This window comes from Capra hircus, chromosome 2 (genome assembly GCF_001704415.2).
Source record: "Capra hircus breed San Clemente chromosome 2, ASM170441v1, whole genome shotgun sequence".
Lineage (NCBI taxonomy): Eukaryota > Metazoa > Chordata > Mammalia > Artiodactyla > Bovidae > Capra > Capra hircus.
The window spans coordinates 46,683,724-46,700,002 of NC_030809.1; the positions used below are offsets into that span (position 1 = coordinate 46,683,724).

General features: G+C 43.4%; 1 protein-coding gene and 1 pseudogene across 1 annotated transcript in view; one reads left to right on the forward strand and one right to left on the reverse strand.

The window, feature by feature from the left end:
- Nucleotides 1-7,089, reverse strand: part of LOC102171556 (aldehyde oxidase 4) — a 67,803-nt gene extending 60,714 nt beyond the window's left edge. Inside the window, exons 1-3 of the mRNA XM_018061126.1 lie at nt 6,911-7,089; nt 4,718-4,775; nt 342-438 (exon numbers count right to left, since the gene is read on the reverse strand). Of these exons, the coding sequence (XP_017916615.1) occupies nt 342-438; nt 4,718-4,775; nt 6,911-6,964 (209 nt within the window). The 5' untranslated portion in view covers nt 6,965-7,089. The remainder of the gene's footprint in view (nt 1-341; nt 439-4,717; nt 4,776-6,910) is intronic.
- LOC108637848 lies at nt 4,878-6,889 on the forward strand (annotated as a pseudogene).

Sequence of the window (16,279 nt, forward strand, 5' to 3'; positions counted from 1 at the left end):
CTCTTCTAGTGTATGTTGACCTAAACCTTCTGCCAGGACAAGACATCACTTCTTTGTGTGTAAACCCATTCTTCCCTGGCCCTCAGTCTGAGATCTGCTCAAAAGCAAAGCAAATATCTGTACAGCAAGACAGAGTGGCCCCGAGAGACTGGAACGCAGGACAGATACACCCTGATGGGAAGAAAGTCCATAGGAAAGATCTGGAGCATGGGAAGTCACAGGAGAGCAGGTCCAGAGGCCGTGTGAGTGCATGGACACCTGGAGAGAGGAGGGGGACACAGGGGCAGGAAGTGGAGGTTCTGCATTCTTTCCAGAAGTGCTTGGGCCAATGCGAAGGATACTGGATCTTCTTGGTCTTCGGGTCGTATCGGGACACCATGACAGTGCAGGCACCGCAGCCCCCACTCCCACAGCCGTATTTGGTGCCAGTGAGGTGGACTGGAAGGAAGGGGGTCAAGGAAAAGAGGGACCCAGGCTACTTTGCTTTCTATACTTTTCTTCCTCAGATACTCGTAACAAGTGAGTCGTTTTCTGGAGTCTCCTAAGATTTCCTGCTTAAAAGAGCTGTTCCACTTTTTGCACATAAGTGAGCTAATTGATGAAAGGTGAGAAGATATCCCTACACACCCACATCACAGGGCTTTATCTGAAATCCCTGATGCATTCGTGAATGCGGCATTTTCTGGATTTTAGAAAGACAGTATGGTAGCTCTCCAGGGGGGCAAGCGCAGCACCTTGTAATCAAAAGCTCATGCTTCTAAAGTGAGTCCTCTGGATATCACACTGAGTGGGATGCATGAAGACTACAAAGAGCCTCATGCCAGTTAGATCAGAGTCTGCATCCACATGAACAGGGAAAAGCCTGTTGAATTCAGAGTTGGGGACAATGGATTCTACATTCGTGTTATGTTATTGCTGTGGAGGTGCTGGGAGGTGGTGCAGATGTAAAACTTAGAACCCCCCATCAGGAAGCTTAACTTTTCCTGGTTCAGCAATGTAATGTTTTTATTTTGTTATAGGATTATAAGATTAGAGAATATGAATTGATAACTTGGTTCCTGAACCAGTAATATCAACAAACTCTGTGTACCTCTTCCCTGTAAGACACTGGTATGTTTCCACAAAGAAAGAGCAAATAATGTACGTAATCCCTTTGCTTCAGGTGCTATTAGAGTCTACTAGAATTTGCTTGGGACCTCTCTGGGTGAGGTTTAAGAAAGATTTCATGGTGGGTGCAGATTATAATTGGCTTGGGTGGAGGCTGAGAATAATTTCATCTTAGAAATTGCTGCCCATGACGAGGTAATAACAGGTCAGGACACCGCAGAGTGGGAAGCTGAGATTCTCTGCAGAGGTGCAGAGGGAGTGGCACCCCGCTTCCTCTGTTCCCTCATCTGAGCCCACTCAGGCAAGCCAAGCTTGCTTTCTTCAGGCAGAGTCACGTGGGTGATGCCTTAGTGAGAGTGTAACATTGACCTGAAGGGAAAAGTCAGAGAAACCCCTTCTCTTTGCCTTTGGTGACCTGACATTTTCAAGCAAAGGAATCCAGGAGCCGTCTGACTCAAAGAAGAGTCAAATTTTGGCTGTTCACTGTGTCAGACCTTAAAGCAGCTCTCTGCTTCTTGTTTTAACATTGCCTTGAGTGAAAAGTGGAAAGTTGATTCAACCAGCTGCTTTGCCCTCAGGCAAGTAGTTTGATGCCTCCTTCCTCCAGTCCCACCAGAAGTAGCTGATTCAGGCAGTTTCCTCCATGTTCTGTTGACTCATCCTAAAGCTCTTCACTAGGTAGGGTGACCAAACAAAATACAGGACACCCAGTTAAATCTGAATTTCAGATAAAAAATGAGTTATATTTTAGTGTAAGTATGTCCCATGCATTCAAATTCAAGTTTACCTGGGCATACTATATTTCTATATGCTAAAGCTGACAACCCTACATAAGTCAAATACAAAAAATAATTTATCAGAAGTTTATTTTTTGGTCCTTTAAGGAAAGAGCTTTCTCAGGGCCCCAAGATACACAGCACTATGGGCATATACAGAAGTTACCGTGAGACTAAATGCTCATGGCCAGCGTGTGCAGTTGACCCTGGAATTTTCACTGACCTCTGGTCATTCATCAGTGAGTGAGTGTGTCTTGCATGCCAAACTTGACTGTTTGCCTCAAGGATCTCACTCCTCATTCATCTCTTGCTATACCTTCCCACCCCCACCCCCAAAAGCTTTACATCCATTGGAATAAACTGCTTTCAGTTCCTCTAAAGCAATATATTCTCTTGCCTCTGCACCACCCCCATCCCCCACACACCACCAACAAGAATACCCTTTTCCCCAAGAATTCCCCTTTCCCAGCAACTCCTACACAACCCTTCTCTCTCCCTTCCTTCCTCAAGCCGGGTGGGAGTGCCCTGTCCATGTTCCCGCAACACGGCACTTATCACACCCGCTGTCTGTCTCTTCATTCACTAGATTGAGGGCAGAGGCTGTGTCTTCTAGCTTACTTCTGCACACGTGGTGCTTGGTAAAATTCATCTACTGAATGAAGAGTTGTTTCGAGAACTGCAAGAAGTGATAGGGCTGGGTATGTGAAGAGTGAGGGAAAATGAGGACAAGCGTTTAGGAGGCCTGACCCATCCCGTTTCTCCAGTTTTATCCTGGAGCCAGGATCTCACAGTTGCATTAAAGCACCTCCCTAATGACACATCCTCTTTAATCTGTGTAGCTGTGGGACATCACCTCTTGCTGGTGCAGGATCTTGTTTTCACAGGTCAGATTGCTTAACAGCAGGCCAGGATCTGTCATGTAGAAGGAGAGGTTGCACCCCAACAGGTCTGGGCTGCATAGGTGAGTTGCCATTTCCTTCTCCAGGGGATCTTCCCGACCCAGGGATCAAACCCAGTTCTCCTGCACTGCAAGCAGACTCTTTACTGCATGAGCCACTAGGGAAATGGGAGGCTGGGGCTGATTCTGTCTGGGGCTCTATCAGCCTTGCTTACCTGGGAGCCCATGAATTTTCAGCTTGTTCCTAATATAGAGTTTCTTCACTTTGGGAGTCTAGAGAAAGCATGGTAAAGTGTGGCACAGATGTAGAAAGGTAAGAAAAGAGAAGTGATAGGGTATGCTGACTAACACAGATTTTAAAGCTGGGTAAGTGGGAGGTGGCAAAACCAAGGAGGAAGGATTTGGCCTGTTTGGTTTTTTTGTTCTGTTTCAACTGTAATCCCAATTCCCTGAATAGTGAGTGCAACGGGGACGCTGGGGGGCAGTATTGGCTGGAGTAGTAGAATAATGGGGGTAGGAAACCAGATTGAAATGTTAAATAGTGAGAGATGGAGTCAGCAGAGAAATGAGACATTAGGTACACACAGTTATTAGATAAGCCTGGCAAGGAAAGGTCAGGGAGAAAGGAAGTCATGCTTCATGTTTTTAGATGTGCATGTTGGGAGGCCAAGAGCCAGAAGCAGAAGGAAACGAAGATTCTGGAGAGAGGATTGTCTGGCATACCACCGATTCCTCAAAGCTTAATACAGTGCCTGGTTCTTAGTAGACACTGAATAAGTATACTTATTTTTCACTTATTATTTGTTGATTTATCTTTTGGCCATGTGGCTTGCAGGATCTCAGTTCCATGACAAGGGATTGAACCCAGGTTATGTCAGTGAAAGCCCGGAATCCTAACCACCAGACGCCAGGAAACTCCCCCTCAAAATCTCCAAATTATTTTGAAACAATTGTAGTCTCATTAGAAGTTGCAAAAATAGTACAGACTGCCCTATGGACCTGTTCGCTAGTTTCCCCCAATGCTGACATTCCACAGAACTACAGTGTAATACCAAAACCGGGAAACTGACATAGGTATCGTACGGAAAACAGATAACCAGAGGCTAGAGTTTCTTCAGATTTTACCGCTTATGCATGCTCTCCTACTGTGTGGTATACTCAGCTCTATGCAAGTGTATCTCATAGATCTGTGTAACCACTGCCACGGTCACTCTCTTGTGCTTTTACAGTTACACTCAAGCCCAAGAAATTCTTTTTGAATATTTACTGAAGGTACAGGAGGAGAGAGATGTGAAAAAGGGTCCAGAGCAAAAGTGAAGAGTTGGAGTGCCTTAGTTATACAAAGGGATTTTGAAATATGCTTATAAAACCTTGTTTTCTCTGATAAGGATTATCAAAAGGCATAGATGACAAGTCAATGAAATGCCCTTGTGGGAGGGTACACATATTGTTTTTGTCAGTGGGATGTACCCTTGAGCAAGTAGCTGGACATATTTAATCTTTTGGTTGGCCTGCCATGTTGGGTTTTAATTCCCCAACCAGGGATTGAACCCATGACCCCAGACATGGAAGTCTTAATCACTGGACCACTGGGGAAGTTCCTGGCTCGACATTTTCACATTCACACTGCTGAATATAAAACCATCATCAAGGTGACCATGGGGGGTCAAAAGTCAAAAAGTTATTTCCAAAGTTAGCACACTCACGGTTCACTGGATGATCATTTTGGTTTTGCCCAGGCAAAAACTACAACGAATATAGCACATATCTGTCACTTTTAAATGCATCCTCTGAACTCCAACTAGACTGTGCAAATTGAACACAAGGTTATTTATCTAGAGCAAATACAAAAGGAAGAATGACTTCCTTTAGAAGTTTTAGCATGTTTTCTTTTTACCACCAAAGCCAGATTAATTACAGTAAAATAAAAGGATACGGATTTTCCTCAAGTAGAATAGTAGATATACTTCAGGATCAGCATTCTTCTCTATGACCTACATTGTGAAATAAGAAGAGATTTTAGGAAGATAATACCAGCATGTTATGGCAAGCCTATCTGTTGTTTTGGGGGCATGTTTTTGAAAGGTGTTGGCTTCACAAGGACCAAAAACAACAAAAGAAGCCTTTTCTAACACTGGAACTAGAATTCTGGAGAAATAATGGAAGGCTGTTTCAATGTCTCTGAACTTTCTCATATATGTGACAACTGTAAACTCTGGATTATTTTTTCCTTAGAGTTACTTGGAAAGGATCCAGATGGGGAAACAGATTCCAAAACTGACTCAAGATAACTCAGCCACATGAAGTCATGAAAAAGCTTAGCCAGAGAAGATTCTCTAAAGGAGTCGTGGGAGAGTATGTCATGAGGGAGCCTCTTCTGTCCCCACCAGCTCCCCTTGCCCACTGAAACGGAGGTGCCTGGGTGAAGGAAGAGCTTAAGGGAACAGGAATCTCCCTTCTGCCTGTCACGTGGCGCTCCAGGCTGCTACTCCCAATAGATCGAAGCCTGCACAGGAGATAAAGTCATCTGTCATCCCTGACTCAGGCAGCATCTCTGCTGGGTACAGTCGGGCAAGATTAGAGAGGAGAATTGGAGCGAAACCCATCAGGAAGGGGCGCAACACTGAGACTAGAGACACAGGACCTTATTCCACCAAAAGTGTTTTTGATCACCCCAGAAAAAGTAACAAACCACATTATTTTCATAACTGCTTCCTATTTTCAAGTCTCCTTTTGAGTCCTCAGAAGATTCACTCAGCCAGAGATGAACTCAGTGCTCCCCTCTCGGAATCTCAGTGTGCAGAGCAGGCTGAGCGAAATGTCATCGCAGAAGCAAAGCATTACACCTAGACCGCTTTAACACCTTACCTGTGTGGCTACGGATATTATTTCCAAGGTGGAAGCAAGATGGGGGTCAGGAGTGGTGCCCTGCAAGCCAGGACCACTTTCCCTTCCTCCTGTGTGCCCCTACACTGAGGGGGCACAGCCTGCTGACACTATTCTGTGCTATAAAGACATCGATGTTCCTGAGGCAACATTCCAGGTCAATGTTTCTCAACCATTCTAATTGCTGGTTCAACACTGCACTTGATTTATTGTCTTCATTCACGATATTGCTCCAGGCCCAAAGTAGCAGGCCAGGACACTTTAGCCTCAAGGTTCATGGATCAGCTTGAAAGTATTTATTAGGGCAAAATAAAATCCTCGTTTGCTATTATTATCCTCAATGTCATATACTCCTTCTATTAAAACAGTGTTGTTGGGAGGGGGCCGGATGTGCCCTACCCCCAGCCCACCATGACCATGCTGTCCCACCTGCTGAAAGAACACCAGCCAAGCAGAATGAACGCAAAAAGCTGCAGCAGGAGAGGCTAGAGGCCATCACTCCAGCCACCTGCTTGGCAGAAGTTTCGGTGGATCACCTCAATGTGGGTGTGGCCCAGGCCAACAGGAGCCAGAGAAAACTGGACCCCAAGGTGAAGAGCCTTCAGATTCAGGCTGCCCAGTCTGCCGAGCAGACAGGTCAGTGGATCGGGATGGTGGAGAACTTCAACCGGGCACTCAAGGAAATCTGGGATGTGCAGAACTGGGCTCAGAAAATCGAGCTGGACATGTGCAGCATCACCACCACGCTGAAGTACATCTACAAAGGGCAGCGGCAGTCGGCCCCCTCCTGGCCCAGTTGCCCTCCCTTCCCCCACTCCTCCTTCCTGCCCCAGGTGGGCAGGAGGGAGGCTGATAGCCCATGAATAAAACACAAGCCTCCAAAGTAAAAAAATTAAAAAAAATAGCATTGCTAAACTCAAGCAGAATTAACATCCATGTAATGGGAGGATGACATAGTTTTTAATGCCTGGGTCAGAATTCACTACCATTGTAATTTAACAAATAAAAATGAGAGTACCTTATTGATTCCAAAAGAAAAGAGCAAACTAACACTCCAAAGCTTTAATAATTTCGCAGTAAACCCTAAACTAACAACCCATGGTCAAGTTCATACTACTACATATGACTTGAAAAAGACAGAAAAAGAGTTTAAGTAAATAAGAAACAGTATCAGTGAAAGAAAATCAGCTTGGTTTTCACCTCTGACATATGAAAATTCATATTAATCATATCATAAACTTACCTTTCTTCCATTCACAAAAAAAATCAACTCATCAGAATTGGAAAGAGAAGGCATTATGCCAGAAAAAATACCTTCACCAAGATAGAGGGTTATTTTTTTCTTGGAAAGCAGATATGTTAGGGCAAAAACCTGGATGCTTATCAGCTTTGGGGAAGCCCGAGCTGCCAAAGCAGGAAGAGAAGAGGTGACTTATAGCCACCCTAGCAGACGTGAAGCACCAACCAGAGCTCCAGGCCCGCCCAGCCCACGAGCGCGCCCTTCTCCTCCCTTCCCATGTCAGTCAGGTCAGTGATTTTGCCAGTCCCCGTTGGAATCCAAGACTGGTTTTTACTGGGGGAAGGTGTTTAACATCAGGAATGAAAAAAATAAAAGAGAGTTTAAAATAGACTATTATTGTTTTTTCTAACTAACCAAGCCATCAATTAATTCAATGCTATTAAAACTCATGACACTTTCTTAGGTTTTTCTACAGTTAAAGGAAAAAGGGAGATTTCACTATGTACATACCTTCATAACTTCTTTATAGAGACTTCATAAAAATGTGTCCTTAACTGCATTAAGCACACTGCAAGTATATTCTCTTAATCTTTTTTCATACTCACTTACTTCTCTGAATTTAAGGGTTAAGACATCAAACTACTTAAAACCAGAAACATGTACAGAAGCTTGCTATGGGCTGGAGACTCCTTTCAGGACTCCCTTAGTCCTACAGCAGCTTGATAAAGTGCTGTCATCTTCTCTTTAGAGATGTAGAAACCGCAGCACAGAGACCTCAGGCAATTTGTCCAATGTCACACAGGCAATGATGGCAGAGTGGCTCCAGAGTCCGTGTCTTTGACCTCCTTCCTGTGCTCTAGATGGAAGGAAATGAGGCTGGAGGGGTGGCCAGTGGCCAGAGTCGGGGCCAGAGCATGGAGGGAGGCCTGGCAGGCATGATGAAGGTTTTGCTGAGCTGTCTAAATATGATGGGAAGCCACTGGAAGGCTTTTAGTAGGGGTGACAGGGTCTAGGTTTTAAAAAGATTGCTAGGCTGTTTGCAGAGAATGAAGGGTAGGGATAAGGGGAGAGAGAAGAGAGGCAATTAGAAGTTATGATAGTGGCTCAGCCAAGGGATGATGATGCTTGGTCTAGGGTGCCAGTGAGGGGCAGCGGTAAGAAGGGCCCAGATGTACGGACAAATTGGATGTGAGGGGTGTGTGTGTGTGTGCGTGTGTGTGTGTGTGTGTTGTATGTGTGAGGGGTGGAGTGAAAAATGTCTCTGCAGCTTTTAGGCTGAGCAGATGACTGGGGCTAACTTACATGTCAAGTTCTATTTGGATAGTAAAAGTTTGGGAACCTAAAAAACACCCAAATGGAGATGGTGAGTAGGTTGCTGAATCTTCAGAGCCTCCCACCCCCTTGCTTCCTGTCTTGAGGAAAGGGAAGGCTCCAGGTTTGGGGCAGAATTTCCCTACAGAGACTCCAGTCTTTCTTCAAGCCCCAAGTGCTTACCTCACCAACTGGGCAGCAGGCTGCCTACTCCCCTGCCTCATCACCTCCGTGGTTCCTATTCGCATCCCTCTGCATGCTGCTCATCAAACAGGGATCTGAAGGGTGAATAGAACAAATAAAGGACATTTCAGCAGAGGGGACCACTGTGTAATGTCAAGGAAGTTTGAAATTGTTATGTTTCAGAGATTTACAAGTAGTTTATTTTATTCTTGTGTATGAATTGCATGAGAATGAGTGAGAGGAATATGAGTATCAAATAAGATGATTTGTTTATTAAAAAATATTTGTGTGCCTGACAAGATCACTGTTCTCCTGGATCTCAAATGTGTGTGTGTGAACTGTAAAGTACTAGATAAAACTCCATGTATTTCTAATATGATGGGATAACAAACAACTAGAGAAATAAGTTAGCTTCAAGAAATGAATGGTAAGCGATATGATAAAGACAGGGCCGGGGTGTGATACAAACGGACTTGAAAGACTAGCTTAGTTTTGGGTAGTTAGCACTAGGGTGCCTTCTTGAATTGAGTCCAAAAGCCAACCCACTGAGAGAAGGCACAAGAAAAAGAGTCTCACGTGACCTCAAGGAAGAAATAAACTTGTCATTTAGAAAAGCAGAAAGAAGGCCAGGGTGGGTGCGTACAGAGACCAGGAGGAAGATGGCATGAGAGAAGGGCATAAAGATGGCACCACATTATCCTAAAGGAGTAATAAAGTTTTCACTGCCTGTGAAATAGAAACTACTGCAGCTCTTAAATGCCAGGGCAATTTACCCCCTAGCTCTTATCCATCAAAATTTTAAGAACTGTAAGGGCATCTGACTGTGGGTGTGTTCCAACCCTTGGCTGGGTTGGCTGTTTCACCACTGATGGAGCATGGTGGGAAGACCCAGACTCAGCCTCCTGAGATGTATCGGGAAGTCCAGGTCCAGGCTATTCTGCCATCTTTTTCAAGCAAATGGAGCTGCAGTGTCTGCCTGGTGAGTAGAAATGTGCATATATAGAACATCAACTGTTCTGAAAGATTTGACAGCACAGAGTTACTCCCAGAGCCTATTTAAGCTTGTAATAATACAGAGATGTGGTTTCTCCCACCATGTGAAAACAGGCAGTTACACCTCGGAGGCAGTTATTTCTTAAGCTCTTGCCTTATCAGTAGGCGTGGATCTTGTTTAGTCAAAGATGTAAGACTATGGCCTTCTTATCTGCCCTGGAAATGCAGGTCTTGTTGGGAGCTGGGCTGCATCACAGGCCTGGAAACTTCATCCTGGAACCCCTCTCTGGAGTTTGAAAGTAGCAGGTGTTGAAACACACATGTGCCACTTGTCCATGTGTAACAACTCAAACATCCAGACAGAAACCAATAAGCCAGGCTAGGGTCAGATAAGTGGGTTTGCTGTAAGGGCACTCAGTTGCAGGGCTTGACAGAATTAGGAAGAAACAGTCTTTCTGGATGTGTTGTGACGAGTTATAGATTTTAATTAACATTCTCCAAGAGACACAAAGACTGGAAAACACATTATTTTTGGCTACTAGACTGTTTTTATTTCTTGGCCACACAGCACACGACATGTAGAATCTTAGCTCCTCTTCAGTTCAGTTCAGTCGCTCAGTCATGTCCGACTCTTTGCAACCCCATGAATCGCATCATGCCAGGCCTCCCTGTCCATCACCAACTCCCAGAATCTACCCAAACCCATGTTCGTCGAGTCAGTGATGCCATCCAACCATCTCATCCTCTGTCATCCCCTTCTCCTCCTGCCCCCAATCCTTCCCAGCATCAGGGTCTTTTACAACCAGTCAACTCTTCACATGAGGTGGCCAAAGTACTGGAGTTTCAGCTGCAGCATCAGTCCGTCCAGTGAACACCCAGGACTGATCTCCTTTAGGATGAATTGGTTGGATCTTCTCGCAGTCCAACGGACTCTCAAGAGTCTTCTCCAACACCACAGTTCAAAAGCATCAATTCTTCGGTGCTCAGCTTTCTTCACCATCCAACTCTCACATCCATACATGACCACTGGAAAAACCATAGCCTTGACTAGAAGGACCTTTGTTAGCAAAGTAATGTCTCTGCTCTATCAGGGATCAAACTCACGCCCCCTGCATTGGAAGTGTGGTCTTAACGACTGGCCTGCCAAGGAAGTCCCAAGACTGTATTTAATGCCACTTTGTACGTGGAACTGAGGGAACCAGAATCTGCTGGTACACAAATTTGGTCATCCAGGACCAGAACATGTCTTTGGATCCTAGTGTAGTTTGTTGGCAGGACAACCAGTCATGTTCCATGGGCAGATCCTATGAAGGTTAGCACTGTCCAACATGGGCTCTTTCAGTTTAAGTCCCCTTTCCTGCATCTCAGGATCAATGTACCTGCAACACCAGGATTCTGCCCTCTGCTGGGCTGATGCATCCCAGTTTAGTGGGCCACAAAAAAGTTTTTTTCTTTTAAAATCAGAAGAAAAAATGAATATAAACCACCCTGGCTTATAGTTCTTCACCAATACAGCTGTAAAATATAATTTCTAATGTTTGCTTATGGAAGGAGCCCACAAAAGGCAAAAGTTCCCCAAACAGGCTCTATCCTGCACCTCCTCTCTCAGTTACAGGGCACACTCTGAGAGGCAGAGTGTGAATTTAGAAGTGAAATTTTTGCAACATGGCTTGCCCATAGACCTAAGCCAAATTCTTCAACTTTGCTTTTAATAAAACTGGTAGAGTAATTTGATCTTCATCTGTCTAATTTCTCTTGTTGTTCAGCTGCTCTGAATCCAGGTAGCCTCTTCAAAACCCCAGCATGTTGGCTAATCATTTCAGTCTCCCATTCTCAGCTACTTATTTTGCTGGGTCAAACCCATTATTTTCATGAACTTCTGTATGGCTAAGTGTTATTCTTGACACTTTCTGATTCAATGAAATTTACCCAAATAACAGTTTCACTGTGTCACCTGGACTCTTACAGTTTGGGTGTCTCTCCAGCACATGGAGCATCCAGACAGGTATGAGCCTTTGGGGATCCGATTCAGTAAAGGAGTGTTTGTGTTTGGTTGTGCTCACCATAACCTTGGCTCTAATGGCCAGGCTGTAAGTCTCCCAAAATGGACTTCTCTTTTCCATTTTAGTCCCTCAAACTCCTTTCCACACTGCAGTTGGAAGGATCCGTTGAAAACACAAATCTAAATATGTTACCATCAACTGTGTGTGCCTAAACCCTTCAATGATCTGCCCTGTATTTGGAAAAAAGCAAAGACGCTAACCTGGCCCTGCCTGGCAGGCTCTCTATCCTGCTGACATACTACCTGCACAAGTCTCTTCCAGTTGCTGGCCCACAGCCAAAGCCCCATCCCAGAGCCTTCAAGCACACTCTCTATTCCCTGGCACCATCTGCTACAGTTCTTGCCCAGATAATGCCCCCTTATCCTGAGGGTGTGGCAATGCTGTTGTTCTCGCAGAGAGCTGTCAGACACCCAAGTCTCAAAGTCCCAGATATTACCTTCATGGACTACTTTATTTCTTCTGGGCACTTATCAAGGCCTGCAATGACATTTGTGTGATTACTTGGTTAATGTCAGTGTCTCCTATTGAATCATAAACTCCATGTGGGTCTGTCTTGTTCACCATGTGTTTCCAATGTCTAGCACAAAGCCCAGCTCATCTATGACTTTATAAAGACAAAGGATACTTTTGTTAAAAGAAGGAATAAATCCATACTATAGTGAGCTTTATGCTAAAGATTTTAGAGTGGACTACTATCCTGTTTTTCCTTACTAAAGAACTGATAATAAGCCTATGCAGTGTGGCTCAAAGAATAACCCAAGTTCTTTCTGGACCTTTTTCTGGATGATCTAAGGTGTTCTTGTCCTGCTAGGAGTCTTTTTTCAGGGCTTTCAGTGCTCATCACAGACAGGTCCTAACTTGCTCTAAGAAAAGTCTTTAAGTATAAAATCCCTTTCAGTGAATTTAGTTGAATCAGAAAGTGTCTACTGAAGTCTTGGCTTCTCTCCAGTTTGCTTCACAACTTTCTGGACGGCTGTTTAATTCTTTATTGAAAAGGCCTGCATGATGCTGTGGCTTTGTTGAACTTCACCATCCTTTTATCTGTGTTCTCTTTGGCAGCTTCATTCTCTCTGCAGGACTGGCAATGCCTTCATGACTGTGCACTGGTGAGGGTACCTGCATTCTGGAGTAACAATAAGAGTTTATTTTATTGAGTGCTCACTATGTGCCAGACACTGTTCTAAAGCATTAGCTCATTTAATTCTCAAGACAATTAGATAAGGATTATTACAATCCCCATTTACAGGTCTGAAAAATTGAGGCAGGAGTATTCACCACTAAGTACCAGTTCCTCCCTAGGGACTTGTGGATACCATGACATTTCTGGGCAGCTTCATTATTTCTTCACTGAAAGAAATAATTAGGGAGTGGCTTGGGGAATCTGTCTCCTCTCCTGTGACTGGGTCTTGTAGGTAGGTAGTGGGTATATGGCATTTTCTTCTGGCTGTGAAATAACTGTAACCTTAGCCAATCACTCTTTGTCAAGTAGGAGCAGCTTCTCTTTGCTTGGCAAAAAGAGAACTAGAATGCATACATGGGCTGTAGATGTTAGATGTTTAGAAGCGGATAACCCTTTACAGTACTGGTCATAATAGGAACTCAAAACTGTGTGTTGGGTGAAGAAAATAGTATGAGTGGGATGGGTTCCTCAGTTTTCTATATTGAAATCCCCCAATTTAGTGGAAGATAAAGAAATAGTACAATTTGCACTCATCTCACATGCTAGTAAAGTAATGTTCAAAATTCTCCAAGCCAGGCTTCAGCAATACGTGAACCGTGAACTTCCTGATGTTCAAGCTGGGTTTAGAAAAGGCAGAGGAACCAGAGATCAAATTGCCAACATCCACTCCATCATGGAAAAAGCAAGAGAGTTCCAGAAAAACATCTATTTCTGCTTTATTGACTATGCCAAAGCCTTTGACTGTGTGGATCACAACAAACTGTGGAAAATTCTTCAAGAGATGGGAATACCAGAACACCTGACCTGCCTCTTGAGAAACCTGTATGCAAGTCAGGAAGCAAGAGTTAGAACTGGACATGGAACAACAGACTGGTTCCAAATAGGAAAAGGAGTATATCAAGGCTGTATATTGTCACCCTGCTTATTTAATTTCTATGCAGAGTACATCATGAGAAACGCTGGACTGGAAGAAACACAAGCTGGAATCAAGATTGGTGGGAGAAATATCAATCACCTCAGATATGCAGATGACACCACCCTTATGCCAGAAAGTGAAGAGGAACTAAAAAGCCTCTTGATGAAAGTGAAAGAGGAGAGTGAAAAAGTTGGCTTAAAGCTCAACATTCAGAAAACGGAGATCATGGCATCTGGTCCCATCACTTCATGGGAAATAGATGGGGAAACAGTGGAAACAGTGTCAGACTTTATTTTTTGGGCTCCAAAATCAATGCAAATGGTGATTGCAGCCATGAAATTAAAAGACGCTTACTCCTTGGAAGAAAAGTTATGACCAACCTAGATAGTATAGGCAAAAGCAGAGACATTACTTTGCCGACTAAGGTCTGTCTAGTCAAGGCTATGGCTTTTCCTGTGGTCATGTATGGATGTGAGAGTTGGACTGTGAAGAAGGCTGAGTGCCGAAGAATTGATGCTTTTGAACTGTGGTGTTGGAGAAGACTCTTGAGAGTCCCTTGGATTGCAAAGGAGATCCAACCAGTCCACTCTGAAGGAGATCAGCCCTGGGGTTTCTTTGGAAGGAATGATGTTAAAGCTGAAACTCCAGTACTTTGGCCACCTCATGAGAAGAGTTGACTCATTGGAAAAGCCTCTGATGCTGGGAGGGATTGGGGGCAGGAGAAGGGGACGACAGAGGATAAGATGGCTGGATGGCATCACGGACTCGATGGATGTGAGTCTGAGTGAACTCCGCGAGTTGGTGATGGACAGGGAGGCCTGGCGTGCTGCGATTCATGGGGTTGCAAAGAGTCGGACACGACTGAGCGACTGAACTGAACTGAAAGAAATAGTAAGTCTACCCAAGAAGCTAATATGTCAAGGGATGATGGCAGAAAAAGGTTATCATCAGAGCAGATCAAGTAAGGCATTTCTTGCTAGTCGTCAAAGAACCTTCGCAACCAACGAGTAGCTGGGTTTTCTTGCAGGACTGTGCCGCCTGCGCGTTTACTCTCCCTCTCTATGTCGTTCTGTTCTCCTAACACGGACTTGAATCATGTACCCTATTCAACAATCCAAACTTCCTGCCCAGGTAGTAACAGACAGACTCAGTCCTCTAATCTGTACAGTCATTTGGGCCCTTTTACTTCCTCTTCCTATCTGTGCTTTGTTCTCATTATTTTTCTTTACTCTTTAATGCTATGTCTCATGCATATGCTCCCCATCCCCCCCATTTCAGTTTGTTTCTTATTTCACTTTCTATTTATTTTCCCTGTAAACAGTAATTAGTGATCACAATGCAATCAAATTGGAAATTAATGATAAAAAGACAAAAGCCATCTAACCACAGATAAATTTTAAAATTAAATTCTTAATACTTAGGTTCAAAGAAGGACTAAAAACAGAAAATAAAGACATAACAATAAATGACAATGAAAAAGTTATATGTCAAAACCAATGAGATGTGACTAAAACTGTATTGGAGGGAAATTCTATAACTTGAAATGTTTTATTTTTAGCCTAGAATGATTGAAAATAAAAGCACTAACCTTTCAACTCAAGAAGGTAGAGAAATAAACATAAATCCAGAAAAAGCAGGAAGAGGGGTATAACAAAGATAAATGCAGAAAAAATATTTAGAAAATGTGAAAAGTGTTGAAATGATAAATGAAAAACTTTTTGTGAAAACCTAGTAATTAAATATTTAACAAGTCTGCTCAAGGGAAAAAATGAGATAATTCAAATAAACAGAATTAGAAATAAGAACTAGGATATAACCATTATATTCAGCTTCATGCCTAAAAATCTGCATTGCTTATGTTATAAAAAGTTTAGTACACATGCTCCTCCGTGTAGTAGGACAAATGCACTTCATGGAAAAAATAGTTGATTATGAAACATAGATACTATGGAAAACAATTAGCCATTAAAAACAATGAAGGACTTTGGTCCACGATTAATCTTTCCAAGGAGAATTCCTGGAGTCTTCTCTCCTCTTCCTGGCCTCCCTGTGTCCAATCTCCTTACTTTGGCCCACTCACCACAGATTTTCCTACAGTTAGTTCTCTCTGATGATGTCACTCGTGTCCTTAACACCCTTTCATCACAAAATCCAGCAAATCTTCCACATGAAGCTCTTAACCACTTGCTAATCACCTTAAGAACATATATTTTCAGAGGGTGTGTGTGCATTTTCACAAAATATAAGACATAATCACTTCCCACAAAGTGACAGCTGGATATAAAGAATGATTCAGTAAAAATTACAAAGTGAGTCTTATTAAGTACCCAGAGGCAAACTATAAGGCTTAAGGTGGGTGAGACATATGAAAACACTCTGTAAATTCGACAGTAACATGCAAATATTGGCTATAATTATTGTAGTTATTATTTTCTTTGCTATAGTTTCAACAAAACTCCTGACTATGTGCACTGTATATAAATTGCCTCCCTAATTTCAAACTCCTGCTTAGCCTGCCACCCTCTTCACTCTTCACATGACCCTCAGATGGCAGCTCTAGTTTTTGAAAATGGATGCAAAAGAGTGCATCTCAAAAGAAAAAAGGGAAAGGAAACGAGCGAGAATTCAAAGAGGATTTATTGAGCTGAATAGAATTATGGTGATGCCATGAGCAAAATCAGCTTGTTTGTATAAATTACAGAAATTTTACAGAATAATGTTTGATA